The 13046-nt window shown below is 43.3% G+C and overlaps 1 protein-coding gene across 2 annotated transcripts in view; it reads left to right on the top strand.

Moving 5' to 3' along the window:
• CCDC77 (coiled-coil domain containing 77) overlaps positions 1–9603 on the top strand; it is a 269618-nt gene extending 260015 nt beyond the window's left edge. For both annotated transcript variants that reach the window (XM_085652269.1, XM_085652270.1), the window contains one exon: positions 6304–9603. In XM_085652269.1, coding sequence (XP_085508395.1) covers positions 6304–6450 — 147 coding nt within the window. In that variant the 3' untranslated portion in view covers positions 6451–9603. The remainder of the gene's footprint in view (positions 1–6303) is intronic.
• Positions 9604–13046: the final 3443 nt, after the last annotated feature.

Raw genomic sequence — 13046 nt, 5'->3', positions numbered from 1 at the left:
GTAGCGCAGTGCCATGGCGCGTTCTTAGCTGTCAGGTTGTGGCCTGAAAGGGAGTAGGGTTGGCCGCCTCGGTGTTAATTAAATCTGAAGCCACCAGTACTGTAGTGCTCCTGTTCTCACTCTCTTTTTTCCAGCTTATTTTAATTGTAAACGTATAAATATGGTAATACAAATGTAAGCATATGTCTCTTAAAATGTATATTCGATTTCTATGTACAAATGCAATGTTATGCAATTCGATTTTTAATGATATCATTGCAGATTGTTTTTACATTTTGGGCTCCATCTGTATTGAGGTGGCTGATACCTCTTATAATGCGGGGAGACTTGCTCCAGTGTAACTTGCCACACGAGTATTTTTCCTTCTTATTTCAGTAATCTTGGTAGTCGAGGGGGTGATCCATTGTCAATGGGCTATTAATAGTGCACTATATAGATTCTATATGACTTTCACTTAAGCTGTTTAACTCTTGTGGGGACAACTACTTGCTTACCTCAGGGTTGACGCCGGACTGCCCCTGCACATCCCAGCCCTTCCAGTGCACAGCGCCAGCAACTCGCCGGACCCGCTTTGCGGGTCCCGCTTCGTGTTCAGTCACCGCGGAGGATTGCAGATTGGGACTGCCTGCCATCCAGGGGAAAAGATTCAGGACCGGGGCTGCGAGCAGCAGGGACTCCATAGTCCAGGAGTCCCTGCGAGCCCAACCACCAACACCTGGGCTGCTCTCCCTGGCCGACACGCCCCCAAGCCCAAGTACTGTACTATTTAAAGAACCTGGTTACCCGCTGCGCGGGAGCGCGCGGGAGCGCCCGGGGCTAAGCCCGGGCAAAGGGCGGGCCGTCTGAGGCCGTCAGAGAACGGAGGAGACCGGACCGGGCCCTCTCCATAACACCGAGGTACTTTCAGAACCTAACCCAGCTCATCGTTTGAGAGCTCTAAGTAGCCTGGTGAAAACTCTGTGCGCCAAATTTTGTTGCCGATTAATTGTTCCACCCGATTGTGGAGATGGTTCTTACGAGAGGGTCTAAAGATAAAGTAAAGGGTGGTGGGGGAAAACGTTTAGGTCCTATGGATGACTTTATCACCAAGGCGAACAATTTTATTGACCAAAGCATCACCCTAATAGAAGGTAGGGTCTCCTTAGATTTAGCCCTGGCAAAGCGGTCATCCATGGGAAACTTGAAGAATGCAAAAACCCCCGAGTCCCGCCGAATTGGGGGCTGTGGCCCCTCTCCCACAGGTAGGAGAAGTCTACCAAATAATGTAGATCTATCAGCTTCACAACTTTCCGATTTTCAATTAAGTCTTGATTTAGAAAAATCGCCAGTACTAATCCCCGAAATAACCCCGGAAGAAATAAGAATCACTAGAGGGAAAAGGGAGGGGGCAATTAGGAAAAGAAGAACAAAACCTAATAAATCGATCCCTCACGACTCCAGTACCCTAGACGAACCAAAACCTTCAACACCCACATCTGACAATCCCCACCCTGGTAAATCAGTCATTAATCAGCCCACGCATGAAAATTTAGATTCGCTTAGCGTACTTAACTCGAGTTCTTCTTCACCTATTTACCTGCAAAGAGACAATTTTAACCCTGTGTCAATAGCCAACATAGCAGACCTTTTAAAAATTACCATTACCCCACTCGAATTAAGGTTGTCTCGGATGGAACAACAATTACAGCTCCTTATTGACATCATGAAACCAAAACAAGTAATAGGGGGGGGGATAAACAAAAAGAGAAAAGTATCAAACCTCCCCTTCAAAAGGTGTCATATACGGGAAAAAAAACCTCTAAAAATGCCCCTTCTGATTCTACATCTAAATCACCACGTCCCGAAACAACCATTATAGAGCGAACAGAAGATCCTATTGCTAACTCCAACATTTGTCATCCTTCTCAGAATAATGTTTTGGGAGCAGCGAAGCCAGGGCCAAAAAACTCCCCTCTCAAGGGAAAAAAGACGCTCCAACAAAACAAACAGGTCCCTAACCAAGTAACAACTGATCACACCATGGCTGACACGAGGGGCTGCAAAAATAGGTTGGCAGTTGACTTACCTCCAGAAGCAAGCCCCTATGTGGTAGTTATGGTAGGAATTCCCGAGTTAGAAGATCACGTCGTGGAAACTACCTGGTCACTGAAAAATAAGGTGCAGTTTTGGTTAAATAACAACTGTCCCATCACTGAACCCGGGTCATCTAGGATCTTGATGGTCCGTAGAACCCCGTGGGTGGGAAATAGTAGGAAATCAATTCCGGGCGACTGTATTTTGATTTCCTTTGACCACCCATGGGTGGTGGACCACATATGTTCTTGGGAGCGTCCAAACACCCAGGGCGAAATAGGTATTAGACGTCTTTCCTTTTTTTACCCCTCCAGGTCGCCCAGGGATGCTCAATTCACCAATGCTCCTTATTAGGAAACTAAAGCCCCAGTCCACGATAATTATTTCAATTGTTGGAACACAGTGGGCCCCCGTTACCATGAGCATGGTGGTTATAGGACAAATTCAGGCCCACAATTTCGGGGAAGAGGAAATGACGACTGGGGCTTCCATCAACTGCGGATGTTAAATAGAGAGCCAACCCAAAGGGAAACCTGGTTCGGGTTTCCCACGGACAACAGATTTAGTGTTCTTGAAATGGTCGATTGACCATCAATTAATTTCAAATCCATCGATCATAGCTCTTCCCAATTAACATCTAATTCCACAATGGATTCTTCAATCCAAGAAACAGTGCATAATGTAGATTTGCATTCTCTATCCATTTTTTTCTGGAATATAGCAGGGCTCCGTTCAAAAATCGAAGACGGCTCATTGATACATTTTTTGGAAGGGGGGAATATCATATGTCTCCAGGAGACTTGGGTCCCTGACAGAGCTTCACCTCCCTGGCTATAAAACGTATTTTACGCCAGCGTTGGGGGGCGGTTTTGGAAGACCCAAGGGAGGGTTGACTACATATATTGCCAACACAATCAATGATCTCAAAACATCCTTGGTGCTGTCTGATCCAAATTTCCAACTATTAAAGCTCCTCTATAATAAATCTGAGCCTATTCTTTTGCTCAATGTCTATAATAATCTTGAAGAGGAACAATTTTTGTCTCTCATCAATTTAATTAAGGAGAAATTGGGTCATAACTCTCCACTTGGTAAGGGGCCAGTCCACCTTATATGTGGAGGAGACTTAAATATCCACCCATGCCCTCATGTCGGGAAAAATAGATGCGGAATTGTGGATGAAGAGAACGCTCCTATCATGCACTTTAATCATAGTAAAACGGGGATTGCAATGAACAATATGCTGGTTGATTTAGAACTGGAAATAGTAAACAAACTGATTCCGGACTCTAACTTTTTACAACCAACGTATGTGGGTAGGGGCTTCAGCACTACAGTAGATTATATTCTTCTCTCCCCAGGCTTATTACCTCGAGTAAGGTCCTTTGAGGTACTGCTAAATACTTTTAGTGACCACTCCGCTCTTAGACTAGAACTCCAACAATTGAAGGGACAACCGGAAACTAGTGTAATCGCCTCTATGCTCGCTCAAAATAAATTGGAGTTGGGCAGGACAAATGGTTATACAGTAAAGTGGGAGACGCTGGATCCGGAGATAATCACGGCGAAATTGGTAATGGAGTCATATGTAAATATAACCAATTGCCTTGATCCAACGTTACCTGAAGAAGCTGTTTTAACCAACTTTCTACTAATACTGGAAAAGATTAAGGAACTTCTTACAATAACATCTAGGAGGTCACCCTCGATCAAAAAAGGATGGTTTAATCATTCCTGTACCATGGCCCTGTCCAACTTAAAAAAGGAACTAAAAAAAACAGTGAGAGATTCAGAATTGATTCAAATGCTGAGGCGTCAATATGTCTCCGCACGGAAGCAAAGAATCACTGAATTAAAAATGAAACTGTGGGATGATTTGCACACTAGCGCTGTATCTAAGGATAGTTTGGCTTTTTGGCGTACTGTTAAAACTCCATATCTCTTGGGCGCAGACACCCCTAAGATAGAAGTGGTTATCGATGAGGCTACGTGGGTGGCACATTTTTCAAAATTTTTTAAAAACCCAGTAAATACCAGTAAAAGAATAGAACATAGTCTCCCAAACGTCAACTATCCCATCTCCCTAACTTTTGATATCGCTGAAGTTATAGCGGCCTTGAATGCTAGCAAAAGCGGGAAAGCTCCTGGCCCCGATGGGGTCCCAGTAGACTTGTTTAAATTTAACCCGGACCTCTGGACCCCCATTTTAACTAGAGTATGCATAGCAGTGGCAAAAGTGGGACTGTTGGACTCTTGGACTAAGTCTATCATGGTCCCAATTTTTAAAAAAGGTGACCGCCAAGATGTCAATTGTTATCGTCCCATTTCCCTTTTAGATTCGCTAGGCAAAGTGGTCGGTAGAATCGTTCTTGAACGACTACAGCAGTGGGCAGAGGAGGGACACATTATTTCAGACCTTCAATTTGGATTCCGGGAGGGGTTTGGAACGGTAGAGCAGGCCCTGAACCTCAGTCTGATCCTGGGAAAATACTGCCAAGGAAAAAAAGAAACTGTGTATATGGTATACGTAGATTTATCTGCCGCCTTTGACTGCGTTTCACATACAAAACTTTGGAATATTTTGTTACTGATGGGAGTGGACTCATCTCTCGTAGATTTTATGAGAGAACTATATTCGGGTGCCACCGCTAGGGTGCGTTTTGGCACAAAGGGTGAATTGACTACGCCGTTCGGAGTGGAGCGAGGCGTCAGGCAGGGATGTGTCCTTGCCCCCTTCCTCTTCTCCCTCTACACAAATGGCCTAGAGGCGGAGATGTTGAGGGGGGCTCTGGACCTACCCCGGGTCAAACGGCGATTGATACCCGCCTTGCTCTACGCCGACGACGCGGTCATTTTGGCCCGGACCCCACGCGAACTGCAAAAATCCCTAAATAGATACGTTGAGTTCATGGGTAGCCTGGATTTACAGGTTAACGTGAAAAAAACATTTGTCATGGTAGCCGGGCGAGCCAAAAAATGTGTAAAGAATATTTTTCTTAAAGAGCAAAAACTTGAGGCAACTACGAAGTACTGCTATTTGGGGATAATGATTGATGATAGGCTTAGCTGGAGAGCAGCAGTGGAGGCCAGATGTCACTTGTTTAAAAGAGCAACAATGTCCCTGATAAGTTTTTCACAGAGGCTAGGGAAAAGGCCTCCAGTGGAGCTGTTAAAAATTTACGTAGCTAAATGCCAGGCAATTGCCCTTTATGGAGCAGGCCTGTGGGGAATCGCAGAAATCAGCACCCTTCAGGTCGCCGAAAATAACTTTTTAAGATTTCTCTTAGCAGCACCAATGAGCTCCTCAGTATATGCCCTTCATCTGGAGCTTGGTATTCCCTACCTTGAGGACCTGATAAGAATTCAACCGCTATTGCTCTGGCGTCGTATCTGGTCTTCCGTGAACAATGTGTTTTCACAAGAAATTCTGATGGACGCAATGGCCATAGACCACTCTGTATCAATTCAATGGTTGTGCTATGTACAAAATTTTTTTAAGGATCTAGATTTGGAGATCTATTACACAGTTCCAAAAAAAATTAACGAATTGTCAAAGAAAGGACTTAAAAAACTGGCTTTAACGCATCTGGAGTCCCTGAGGCTGACCTCCGTGGCATCGAAACCCTCGGTTGTTCATGCTAATTTAATTCAGACCACTTACTCCATCCAACCTTATTTGACATTACAGATTAGCACTTATCACAGAATGTTGTTAACAAGATTTAGACTTGACTCCTTTTTTAGGCTAGTATCCTTCCCCAAGAGAAACAGCTGGGAGAAGGTTTCCACCCCTTGTCCGTGTGATGAAGTGTCAACTCAGACAAATTTACACACTATTCTGTTTTGTAAACTTCATCATCCACACAGGAGGGTCTGGTTACTACCTTTATTAAAGAGCTGGGGACTAAGACAGTGTCGACCGGCAATGCTACGCCTTCAAAGCCTAGATTCCGAATTGACCTGTTATCTTGTTCTTAACTTCCTTAAATGTATTCTGCAACATAGGAATAATTTGTAAGCAGCGGTTTGATCCCAGTATTTGTAGATGAAATGAATCTTTGTAAAACCTTGGTTTTAACTATATGAGCTGATAATTGTTTAGTTTTAATTTTCATCATTCTCTAATCTATGTGCGATGTTCTATTTGTAACTGCTCTTTTATGGTTTTTTAATTGTAAAAACCGAATAAAGAATTTATTATTATTGTGGTTTCCTCCGTCCTACTCTCAGGTAACACTAAACATTGGCCCCGACCAGGACCTTGCGATTCTCCATGAGGTACGCCAAGGGAACGCACGGACGAAGAAGGTGCAGGGGGAGTTAAAAAACCTGAAGGCCAAGATTTACGGACTGGAAAACGAGTTGCGGATTGGCTGACTCGAGTCTCGCAGCGGCTTTCAATGACACTAGAGCAAGCTGGACCGACGAAAGGCCATTCTGAAGGACAATCATGATACAGGAAGCATGAGGGGTTTGATATCCTCACAGCTTAGGCATTGCATTCTCTCTTTATAAAAGAGGACACACTTCAGTAACCGATTGTGCTTACCTTTTACAATGAGTTAGGAATTCCAAAGCCCTTTAGTAATGCTGCTGCACCTTTTTTGATTAAGTAAAAGTCTGAAACTTTTCAGTTAGCTTGCCTAACAGCCAACTCGTTGTAAAGCTCAGGGACATAAAAGTATGCACAGTAGAATGCACAATATTTGATTGCCACCAGAATACAGTGTCTCTATTTGTCCCCTGCTAGATTCGACCAGTTGATCATTACCTGATAGCAGAAGGACTGTGATAAAACAAAAAGAATGTCTTTGTGATTGTTCCTATTATTCTTATGTTATGCTGCTATATCACTAACTCCCTCTGACTATTGCTTTGCGAGCACCGGCCGCTGGAGTTCAGGCAGCGATTGAGAGAGACCCCAGGGTACTTTAAGAGTGGGGTAAAAATTTTGAATTGTCTTTTTACAAACATTTTGCATTTTCTTTTTATTTATTTTAGTTTGAAAAACAATTAAGCCACAAGAAGGTATTTTCATATATATATTTCCAATTAAAAATCTGAATGTTTTCCCTCATCATATTTTGTATTTGAATTAGTGGATCAGAGTTCATCCCCTTATTTCTACCTACGTCCTCGTAAACTGACTGAAGTCTCAGTAGGGTTATACTGAGTTTTCTAACTGGGGTATGCATCCTACTGTCGTGCTTACTTAATATAGCCCACCCCATTAGCACAAGCCCCTTTTCAACGAGTCTCCCCTTAACTCTTTCCCTTTGCTCACCCTTCCTCCATATTTTTCCCCCTGCTTACTCCACTGATGACGCTGGCTACTTTCTCTGCCACTTTGTGCATTCAGTGTGTCCCTTGTAATGCATCTCCCCAAAATGTTTTTTTATGTAATTTTGCACCCCCGTAATATTTTTGGGTGTTTGTGTTCTATCTTTTACCGATACTTGAAATGGGAAGGGGGTGGGTTCTATTTGATTGGAACTTTTCAAAATAGACTCTTTGAAAAACGTTTTCTAACATCGCCTGACCTTTGTCTTAAAGTTGGGAAGCATAAGTTGGATTGAAATCCATTCTCAGTCTCTTGATGTTGTCTATACTGCTTGTGGAGAAGATGCAATTAGGATGGAGTACTGGCACGCCTGTTAAAATTCACAGTCGCTACCTGGCCATTGTTCCATAATTTGTGCCCAGAATCTAAAAAGAACACGTTAAGAGTGCGTCACTGTGCTCCGTACCTTGTAAATACATCATGTGGCTCTCACCTCAGAGATAAGGTGCTTGGATTTTGCCAACAAGGGCACTGGATGCCAGTTCAAGTCTAGAGTAAGGCTACAGCATGTAGTTTTCATTAAGAATTGTGGAAGGCACTGCCCCTCACAGAAGTGCAATGAAGCTTCTGGCAAAACCTCACTGGCATCCAATAAACAACTTCAAATAGGTTATTGAAGTAGGCCCTTTCTGATTTCAAAGAAATACAATTCTGCTAGAGTGTCCAGCTAAAAAAAAGTTACGTCTTTTAATGTTTTCCTGTTGTCCTTAAGAAGGAGGCGGTAGCTTAATGGAGTGTTTACTTTAGAGGGGTTAGTAACCTTCAGGAGGTTCTGGAGTATTTTTTTTTTGTTTTTATTTAAGCGGGTTGCCTCAGGGAATGATACCTGTTTCCCATGGGGAGATGGTGCGCAGGTCAGCTCCACAGCCCTTCAGGCTTTCGATAAAAAAAACTGTACATGCACAGCCTATGGTTATGGGACTATAGAAGGAAGGCTTAAACTTTCATTCATGTGTTCCCCTAATCTTCCGAATTGGTGATTAGACCCAGGAGGAGACATCGGAAAGGCCCCCTCACTGGTTCACTTCACCTCTCACTCTGTTTGTTTTTTCCTGTGGTTCTGTGATAAGCAATGCTTGTGGGAAGGAAGGAGGGGTCAGGGAATCGTAAGCCTCTTGCTCATTTCTGCATTACCTGCTACTGAGCTCGAGATCTAGCTCCATTCTGTTTTGTAGGTTGTGTTGTCCGAAAACTTTACTATCCTGCTTTTAAGCGTGGGGACCTGTGGTGGCCTATTATGGAGGATATCCTCTGCCTCTGCGGTTGACCAGAGACTGTCTATTAACTAGAAAACTCCATGGTTAAGGGGGAACACATTTCCGGTTTTGATGTGGTAGGATCACAGTTTGAGTATTGTCTATATTTTGATATTGCTCACAGCCTTTACATATTTTTTATTTGACTTGGCAGAATTCCCTTGGCCTCCAACCTTAAGTGAGGCACTCTACCTGAACTCATGCCTTCATTCCGCATCCGGTGGGTGCTGTGCGACCATCATGACCTCCCTCGCCTTGTGCTATCCTTTGAAGGCTACTTAACAAACTCCCAGGAAAGCTACTACTTCTTGGCACATCCACCCATGGTCTCTGCATTTGGGTTCTAGATTGGTTCCCCTTGTTTGGCCAGTGGTTGCTGGGCTGTCCTTACGCCTCCAGGTCATGTTGCACCATGAGAAGGAGCTGAAGGAGAGCTCACAGGAAGTGTCCAGCCCTCAACTGCTTCCCCTAATGATTTGCAGTCCTGTAATTATGGGAAAGATTCAATTAGTTGTACTTTGTGGCTGTCCCTTGAAATCGGCAGCATTTTAACTGTGCAGGCTAAGTAGATCATGTGCACGAATGGGCATTGAATGTGACTTTTTTGCCTGATGGCCTAGCTTCCTTGGCTATGGCATTAACTTTAGATCAGTTGGTAACATATTATCAGTACTGAAGTGTTATACAAGGCTTAAGTTTTTCTTTCAGATTTTCTTTCACTTTTTCCTCAAAGATCTCCTTTTTCCATCCTTGAAATCTGGGAGGCACGATTTCTCTCATAGTTCTAAAGAAAGGCACTGGTTGAATGTGGTGCATTTTCAGCAATCGTCATGGTACATATTTATTAATGTAACAGGCTGATTTGTGGGACACAAAATCCACGTTCGTGAATGTTAATCATATACCTCGAATAGAAATAAATTTGAAGTTTAACTGTGATTGTAATTTTTTAATCAATGAAACCGTATGTCCAATTCTGTAATCTTTTGTTGTGAGTAAATTGTTTACTTTATTTGCTTCTTATTTACATACATTTGAATAAATTAATAATAATACAGTTTTAGCAATACATTATTTAAAATTCTTCTAAGATTTTGCAAGTCTTTTTTTTTTTTTACTTTCTTTGGATCTTTTTCAAAGAAACCAAACATAAGAGCTCTCGAGTCAAATTTTACAGTATATGACCACGTTTTCGTTTCACAGACAGCATAACTCTTGCAACACACTCAAGGGTAGAAGTTTCATGTGCATATGTCCAGGCCACAAGTCCTCAAAAAAGAAGTGGGGGGACTAACCTAGTTAGACAGTATGTAAGTGACATCACAACACGCAAATCACGGTGCATGACCTCACACATGCCATCACAGGAATTGACATCATAGAGAGTGGCATCACTAGCCACGACTTTACAGGAAGTGGCATCACAAGAAGTGACATCATACCTAAAGCCCTCTCATATATGTTTAGCAGGTCTATCATGTGTACGTTTGAGTGCATTACGAGGCTAATAGCACAGTGAGCTATGGAAGATGATCTGTGACTTCTACACCTTGCAGTCCCCCAGTTTTATTTAACACATCCTGTACATTCTTTTACAAACGTATATATTTAGTTTGAAATCTTTTTATTGAATTATCAACAAACAGATGCAATAGATAATGAGGCCTATGCCATAGGTCGGCAGTTGTCATATCGCTGCACATAGCATCAAAAGAATAACAAAAAGAACTCCCCTACCCCCCTCCCTGTTCCCACCCTCTCCTCCCCCCTCCTATCTCTTCCCCCGTTGAACATGCTTGGACAGAAAACCGAAAAGCAGGCCTAGCCCTCTGTCGGGTTGAATAGTAGCATTAGTCTACACTGTGACTCAACGCAGGCAGACGGATGAGCCTTAAGTATCTCGGGCAAGACATCTCTCGGAACTCAGTGCATAGCAGAGATACAAAGGGTCGCCACATATCAGCAAAAGAAACCCTGCAACGAGAAGGAAATGCGCTCCATGCCATGGACGTTCCACAGGCGGTGTAACCATCCCTGCACCGTCGGTGTTCTATCTGTGCCCCAGTATGTCAATATATTCTGTAGAGCCGCCCCTAGCGCCATACCCAAATGCTTGCCCTTGCGGGACTTGAGGGGAAAGGTAAGCCTGTCTGACACTCCCAAGATCACATATGAATAGTATATAATTATTGTACGTGTAATATGCACGTGTTGATGTAAAGCGCTCCGATACCCTGCATTGGGATGAGTAGGGTTATACAAGAAAAAATAGTGGTACTTAAATTATTTCAACGCCTCCTCAGGGGAAATAAGCTCTCTATAAATGCAATTTGCTTTGTGTAAATACTGGGAAAGACCAACACATCTGACATTCTTACAAAGCATGCATGTCTCCTAAACAGGGACTGAACAAGGTGAAAAGTTGCCTCTCAAGTATGTGTGAAGTGCTAACAAGGTGTGAGGCTTTGGTTCCCCATTGCATCAGGTGTGAGGCTCCTGACTGCTCCCAGCCAAGAGACTCGAACCAAAGGAGGCCTGATGACCCCTCATATTCGGCCTTTGTTATGGGCCCAGCAGGAGTCTAAAATAAGAAAGCCCTGTCTCCGCTTGCACGTTGTTGCTTGTTGCAGATGGAAAGCAGACAACGTGCAGGCACTGCTGAAAGTGTTTGGAAATTACACCTGGACGAGTTCAGCACGTTATTCAGTGGAGCCCAAATTCTTGGCAAGGTGGACGGCATTCACCCTGTGAAAATAGTGGGTGGACACCGTCCAACCGCGTGTACCCCCGACTCGTGCCCTGCATATATTGTCCCCAGTTAATTGATAAGGTATCACATCTCAGGTATTACTCCGGGATACTAAATCACTCATACCTTCCAGAACTAAAAGTAGAGCACTTGAACTTGAATTCTGCCGATTAAAAATCTGCTCGTTATGCTAATGTTGTCTATTTTGCCTGGTTGTGTACTGAGACCTATTGTGTTCCAGAACGTTCAGTTTTTATATTGGTGTAAATCATATGCCCAAATCTAATCCCAAATTTAAGATGTAAAAGGACATGTGAGGACTTTGTTGTGTTTCTGCGACAGACGAGTATGGTTTCCAGAATTCGAACCAGAGAAATATTCTGCTTTTCCCGTATCTTTAAATACCGAGCAAGTGTAGATTTTCCTTGTTACCCTCTCCCATTCAATCACTCAAAGTATACAATTAAAAAAAAAATCGTCCTAGTACTTTCAATATAGTAAATAGGTGCTAGATGTATTAAAGGATTTTAGGACTCATCAGGTCTAGGTTGGGCTAATTGTAGGCTTTGAGAGTATACAAACCCCAGTGTCAATGTATTAAAGAGACCCTCCGAGTGACAGTGAGATTTAAGACTCGCCTTCTCCACACTGCATGAGAATAGTAAGGCAAAGCGGTTGAATCCATTGATGGAGTGGCGTCTCCCAAAACTGGATGGCATCCATTGCCAAAGTGGGAGCTGTCCTCTAGGGACCGCTCCAGCTATGTGGATGGCCGCTGAGGGCACCGGGCCTGGCATATTCTGGTGCATGTGACTCCTGAATGCTGCCCCTGATGTCCCTTCATGTAGTGCCACATTTTATTTGTATTGCAATTGCGGACAGGCAGTGAATGACTGCATTTTGCAAGTGCAGGGAAGGAGGTGTGCCATCACATGCAGGTCTTCATCTCTGCATTTCCAGCCATTCGTAAGGATTTGCAGAGGTAATGCGCCTCATTAATATTTAAAGAGGCAAGGGTTCTGAAAATCCTCACACGCGCTCTGTTTTGCGCAGTGTCCATTAAGACAGCTGTTGCAGCGCAAAAAAGGAAGACGCACATGGCAGATCTGTGCGAAAAGTATTTGGTTTGCACCCCTTATACATCTGCCCCCAGACTTCCATCTCCTGCACGCCACTTTTCTGGCTGGGCTGATTCACGCAAGCTCAACTATCTATGAGTTCTTAAGTACAATTTTATATGTGTACATTTTTTCCACAGCACTATGATTTAATTTTATTTAGATTTATTAAATACATCCTAAATTGATTTTTTTTTTTATTGCATCATGTGTGGTTGTGCTGAGCTTAATAGCCAATTTGGACAACATGTGGTATGTTCTACCCGGTTTCAGATTCTGATCTGTGTGAAGAAATCTACAACTAAATAATCTGTTGGCTTGCGGCTTCTACGCGTCATCATTTGTAATACACGTTCATTAGAAAAACAAGCTGTACTAGCATTAGCAACTAATAGTGTTGAATTTCTCAGCAGTGTCAACTGCAACTGTCCGCTCGTGAACGCCGTTGAACATTGCAGTTCAGTGTTGAGCTGAGACAACTATGAAAGGCATCAATCTGGTGTTGCACC

This window comes from Triturus cristatus, chromosome 4_1 (genome assembly GCF_964204655.1).
Source record: "Triturus cristatus chromosome 4_1, aTriCri1.1, whole genome shotgun sequence".
NCBI lineage: Eukaryota > Metazoa > Chordata > Amphibia > Caudata > Salamandridae > Triturus > Triturus cristatus.
Note: the sequence above shows the minus strand (reverse complement) of the source record. Positions and strands in the feature narration are given on the sequence as shown.